General features: G+C 35.6%; 2 protein-coding genes across 3 annotated transcripts; both read right to left on the reverse strand.

The window, feature by feature from the left end:
- Positions 1-492: 492 nt before the first annotated feature.
- Positions 493-2,308, reverse strand: LOC106303662 (probable ribose-5-phosphate isomerase 4, chloroplastic). 2 transcript variants are annotated; one of them, XM_013739958.1, is made up of 9 exons: positions 2,049-2,308; positions 1,856-1,983; positions 1,698-1,767; positions 1,503-1,613; positions 1,318-1,413; positions 1,185-1,241; positions 969-1,086; positions 830-896; positions 493-755 (listed from the first exon to the last, which is right to left on the reverse strand). In XM_013739958.1, the coding sequence occupies exons 1-9, from the start codon at positions 2,181-2,183 to the stop codon at positions 677-679; spliced, it is 861 nt and encodes a 286-aa protein (XP_013595412.1). In that variant the 5' UTR covers positions 2,184-2,308; the 3' UTR covers positions 493-676. The 2 variants fall into 2 exon arrangements, with proteins under 2 accessions (XP_013595412.1, XP_013595414.1); XM_013739960.1 differs by having other exon boundaries at positions 1,318-1,397; positions 1,499-1,613.
- A 2,715-nt stretch (positions 2,309-5,023) lies between these two features.
- Positions 5,024-5,399, reverse strand: LOC106302963. Its single transcript, XM_013739355.1, is given in 3 exon segments — positions 5,024-5,083; positions 5,086-5,162; positions 5,312-5,399. Coding segments are annotated over 3 exon segments (225 nt in total).
- Between the last annotated feature and the right edge of the window lie 415 nt (positions 5,400-5,814).

Genomic DNA, 5,814 nt, shown 5'->3' on the forward strand with positions numbered 1-5,814 from the left:
GAGGAGACGGCTTCGTGGAAATTTCATAGAAACTTCATTGGCAATGAATCATTGCACTAACTCATTGCCCCTCCTTTAATGTATTGTAGGCTCCACCATTCATTGATTTTTCTTGGAACCTTTCTTACCTTATCTCAAGATATACTATAACAGTATATTAAATATCAATTTAAGTTGTATAATTCAACACCTTACAAGTGTAGAGAGAGGCTCACTTTGCAACTAAAGCCACTAAACTAGCTTCTGCTGTTTCTTCCTTCAAGAGCCTTTTGTAGCGAACCCTGATATGGTAAAATACCATACACATCGACGACATCGTTCGGACGAATATTTAATCGAATCGAGATTGTTTACTCATGCCAGTATAAAGAAGGTTCCATGTTATAGTGATTGTTTTCTTTTATGAACTCTTTGGTCAGTTATAAAATTGCTTGAACCTTATTTTGTCACTAGAGCTCTAAGAATCTCCCAGGTTTATGCTGGTGATTTCTCTAAAATGAAGCTACTGATATTATAATAGTACAGTTATAAAAATTGTATTATTGCTCTATTAACAGAGTGTACAATGTGTAGAACAGTTTCCTCAGTGGTTTTGAATGGCATCTTAATAGCTGGTTTAGTCCACCCTCTCATTGTCCTATGGAATCAACAACTTCTACAAAGTCTCCCAATGGTTTCATACACCACCTTCCACTGCACTAGTCTGCAAGGTAACAGTTCTTACTTCTGTCTCTCCCGCGATCACCACCGTGCATCTGTAATGCCAAAAGGGAGGACGGATTATATACACCAACATAGAGGTGGATTTGATTCTTTTGGTGAAACTAACCTGTTTTTCATAACAAGTCCATGGTCCACCACCCCATCAATATTGTCCAGGCTTTTAGCCACGTTAGCTGCATAATCTCGCATTAATCAACCCATATCAAACAGCAATAGAGAACATTGTAAAGTTCCAAAGCTATTACCGAGGCTTGGAATAGGAGTTGTGAAGATAACATCAAGAATGTTGTGACCATCACTGGTGACAATAGGAAAGTCTCCTCCAAGAGGGCCTGCATCTCCCACAGAAGCTCTTCTCCACACCTTTTCCACATATGCACAAACCAAAATACAACTAAACAAGTGAGGATCAATAGAACCGAAACCCTGAGAAAATATTTGCAAAAGAACCAGACTCAGACCTCTGCATCTCCTAAGTACAAGTCATCTATCTCCTCAGCTACAGCTAACCAATTTAGCTGCAAACGAAACTTCAAGCAATCAATTCCGGATTAAAAAAGAAAAAAAGAATTGTTCAAACAGAAGTTTTCTTACAGATTGAACTAAGACAGGGATAGATCCTTCAAGTCCAGACTTGTATTGCTCATCCTTTATCAGGAAGACTGCCTCATCAGCTGCTTTCACAATAGACTGCATTGTGAATCTCTCTTTATAAGCCAAAAGCTACACAATGAGTTTGTTCCAAAAAGACTGCAACTTTTAGAAAAAAACTCACTCGCCTTTTGTAGCAGAATATAGTCATCTTCCTGTGTTGTACTTGTACGTCTTCCTATAACTGAGACAAGAGTACCCTCTTCTACAGCATCAGCATCATGGAATGCAAAATCAATCTACATAGATGAAGAGTCACACTGCAAACATTACATCCCAAGCTGAAAGATAGATGTTTAGACAAAGCACGGATGCAGAGCTACCTGAAAATCATCCCGGAAATGTTTCAAGGGGACTCCATACTTTGCTGCTTCGCTCGCACTTCGAGCAGACCTGAACAAGAATTATAGAGATTCAACAATACCAAAAAAAAAAGATTGATTCTTTGTTGGATTAAAGTAAAAAGCAAAAGGACTCTCACATTGGTACACCAACAACACCTTGAATAGAACCAGAACGAAGTTGGTGACCCAAATAACGTATAGCCAAGTCTGAAGCTTCTCCAGATCCTAAACCAACAACCATCCCACTCTCCACGTAACTATCCACCTGAAACAAACTTTGTATTCAAGTTTGGATCTTTCTTTTGTTTTGTGAATTTTAATAACACTTACGGTGTGCTGAGCAGCTCGGAGAAGAGGAGAGGGCTCCCGAGAAAGAGTGGCGCTTACTCTGAAGCTACGGCGGCGCGTGAAAACGGCGGAAGAGAGTGAAAATGGAGTGGATGCTGCTGCTGCTGCAACTACCATTTTTCTTGTCTCACCGAGTCACGACGACTCGGTGGGTTTTGCCGCTCTTATCTCCTTCAGTTTCGTGTGTGTGGCATACGAATTGATTTAACTTTTATTGACCCAGTCACGCTCATCCTAGAAGCTACACTGAAAAACACCAAACCCGCAATAAAATCGGTTTTAGTATTTATCAAATCGAACCAAACCGAACCAATACATTTAAAAGTTGAATATATTTTTTTGTCAGTTAACCAAATTTTGTCCAGACAAAAAATTGTTTCGAGGATAAAGTGTCTATCTGGCCATATCTAATCTGATCTATATGAAAAAATAAATTACTTCTAGTTCTAGCTATCATGGAGAATTATATCCATTAAATTTTACTCAGCACCGGATAATAAGAGATTTGCATATCTCTTAAACAGGATGCTGTTTAGACTTTAGAGCAAACATTACATCTCAGCATATAGGACCCATAGACACTTCTGCTACAGTCTCGGAGTCCGAATGTTTGAGCACTTATATGATTTTTAAAATTCTACCCTAAATCACTAACTATACCGTTATCAATCCATGAGACATCGATGTGGAAAACTGAGATTCAGGAAGGGGGTGTTGACTGTAAAGTTGTGAAAGGAGGATCATCCAAACCTCCAAAAGTTGAGCTTTCTTAAACTATGCAATATCTTGCCATCCCCCTTGAAATATTTTTTGTTAACGAAAATACTTTCAATTAGAATTCTAAACTAATATTGTTATATGTATAAATGAGTAGGATTGTTAGTTTATCAACTCTGAACCAAATCTGTACTACAAGTGTCATAAATCTCCGACCGTTGACATGCACCACAAGATTCCAAGTCTCTAACCAACACAACACATAACCCCTTCGAGCTCATGTCACACATACCCAATTTATACTCAGAAACGGAGATTTTTTTTTTTACAATTAAAAGACATGAGAGATTCAATGTTTAATCAGAATTTGGCACGTACTTGATGCAAGGACAAATTCAATGGTGAGTTATCCAAAAGACGTTTGTTGAATAGATCGAAAGACGAATACAAATAGTTTAAGCAAAGATCTTATGAAAACATGGGTTTCCGGCAAAAACAGAGTAAATAGACGAAACTCTAATCTTGTGCCGAAAAATCTATAAGTTTGTGAATGCCTTTTCTTAGTCTTCAGCCTCTCTTTATATAGCCAATCTTCTTTCATTTTCTCCAAGTCTGCATAACTTTAGACCACCTTTTGGATTAAAGTAGGCCGAGCTCGATTACTTGATGGACCCTGTCAAGGGATGAAATCCATCTCCAACATTCCAAAAAATCTAATTCTGACATCATTACTTGGTGTTCTGCTGTTCTACTATTGTCTTTAGTACTTTTATCCTTTTGAGAGAACAATGCTTCAAATGGTTTGGTTAGAAGATCTAAATTCTCAGAGAACTCTTGCTAAGAGAAACCTTTACATCATCAATGATAAATGCGGCGAGCCTTTATAGTTGAGAGAAACTGCACACTTGTTTATCCAAGACAATTCTATACAATTACAAAACCTGCCTTATAAAGCATCGAGTTTTGGCGCCAGCGTTTATTAAAATTGAAAGGTGCCAAACAACCAATAGCCCTTCTTATTGAATGATTAAGACCATGATTAACCCGGAGTTCTTAGAGTGGAGTTCTTATTGGAAGTTAAGAAACAATTAAAAGGCTAAGAACTGGTTTCTTAAAGTACTTATTTAAGAACCGGTTCTTAACTTTTTTAGTTAAAAGTTAAGAAACAGTTTCCTAACTTCCGCTAAGAACTCCATCATAAGAACCTCGGATTAATCATGTTCTAAGAACTCTATTGTTCTTCAGTTCAAGGCTTCAAATCCAGCTTTCGTTTTTCCCTTACATCTTCCTTTTTACAATAATAACAAATGTGATGGTACTTTGATAATGATACGATTTCTTTCTGAGATAATAGAAACAGTTTCTTTTGATTATATATATAAAATACAATTATAAAAATATTACATAAAAACCTAATTATTTACTTCTAACAAAACAAATTTGCCCTACCGAAATATTTGTTTGACTGAGGAATTGATGCATTCCCAATGCCATATAAGTTTTATGTGTACTGTTTTTTTGGTAATTGTTCTAATCTCTTTTAGAAATTTAGAAATGTAAATAAACATAAATTATTATAAATTAGATAATGCTCTCAAAATAATTCAATAAAATTTTATAAATTGAATTTAATATTAGTCTGATTTGAGTAAATTATAGTTATTCTTCACTATACCTAGAAACATATATTTACACATTTATGGAATTTTAGTATATGAGTAATATTTTTAAAAAAGAATAATAAAAAAGGTTGAGATGTTATAATTTCTAAAAAATAGATGGTTGTTATCCAAACACTTATTTATCACACATTAGTAACAATATTTGTTTTATTTTCAAGATTTTTAAAACTGAAGCTAAAAAACTATTTTCGTTTGATTATATTTCATGAAAATAAATGGGCTGTCGATAATATTAATTGAGCAAAATGTATAAAACATTTGGTTGTTCCAAGTTGATCAACGGTTCTTTAGAACGAAAATTTGATTAACGGTTTTGCAAGGAAAAGTAAAGAAGTTTTCTTAATTTTATATTTTGACAAAAGTAAATTATAATTATATTTTAAAATATAATTTAAAATTAATTACATTTAAGAGGCATTATTTTTCCGATACGCTTTAAGCACCGATTGAGACTAAACTGGCAATGTGCACAAATAAAACTTCACAAAAGATTCATTATAAAGAAAAAACAATAAGACTCATTTAGATATTTATTGTTCACTAATCCACAACACATTTTTAATGTTCGTTAATTTTGCTAACATGTTTGACGAGACTCAAGGTAGCTGGTGCGCCTGCGCCTTGTCGCGTCTAAAGTCTTCACACTCACCAATAGGATTTCCATAATCGGCGAAATTGATCTTTGCAATTTGTTTAGCTGATTTACGACATGTAAATTCCAATACTGAAGTTACTTCCACACTTGCTCACCACACACAATATATTCCTTGCCATGTTGACTGTAATTAGAGAGAAAATGTTTGCAATTATTGTCGGTTTTGATGCCTCTTACATCACCAGAAATACCTATATTTGAAGCTAAATCAAATACATGTGAATAAAATAAAACTAGAAGCAAGATGAAGCCTCGATAACGGCAATGTGAAGTATCCATTTTCTGTCCTCGTAATCAAAGGTAATAAGAAACTACTTAATAAATATATAGTTTCATAGTCTTTCTAACTTCGCTACAAGAAAACAGCGACATACCGAGGAAAAAAATCGTCGGTATGTCGTCGGAATAACGTTATTCCGACGACATACAGACGAAACAAGTCCTCGGAAATAACTCTTCGGAAATTCATTTTTCCTCGGAAATCCCTCGGAAATTTCCGACGGAATTTCGAGGAAATGAATTTCCGAGAAAACTCCGAGGACCACCAGTTCGTCGGAAAGGTCCTCGGAATATACCGAGGGAGAACTTCCTCGGGATATTTCGATGGATTTTCCGATGGTCTAATCCTCGGAAGTTCAGACGAAATGTTCCTCGGAATTTTCATCGGGAATTGCCGAGGAACGGAGCCCTCGGA

This window comes from Brassica oleracea, chromosome C7 (assembly GCF_000695525.1).
Source record: "Brassica oleracea var. oleracea cultivar TO1000 chromosome C7, BOL, whole genome shotgun sequence".
Lineage (NCBI taxonomy): Eukaryota > Viridiplantae > Streptophyta > Magnoliopsida > Brassicales > Brassicaceae > Brassica > Brassica oleracea.

Coding starts and splice junctions, on each gene's coding strand:
- LOC106303662 (XM_013739958.1), bottom strand. CDS start 2,183: ATGGTAGTTGCAGCAGCAGCAGCATCCACTCCATTTTCACTCTCTTCC. Junction 1,768..1,855: donor GGTGTTGTTGGTGTACCAAT/GTGAGAGTCCTT, acceptor ATTCTTGTTCAG/GTCTGCTCGAAGTGCGAGCG. Junction 1,242..1,317: donor TCCCTGTCTTAGTTCAATCT/GTAAGAAAACTT, acceptor TTTCGTTTGCAG/CTAAATTGGTTAGCTGTAGC.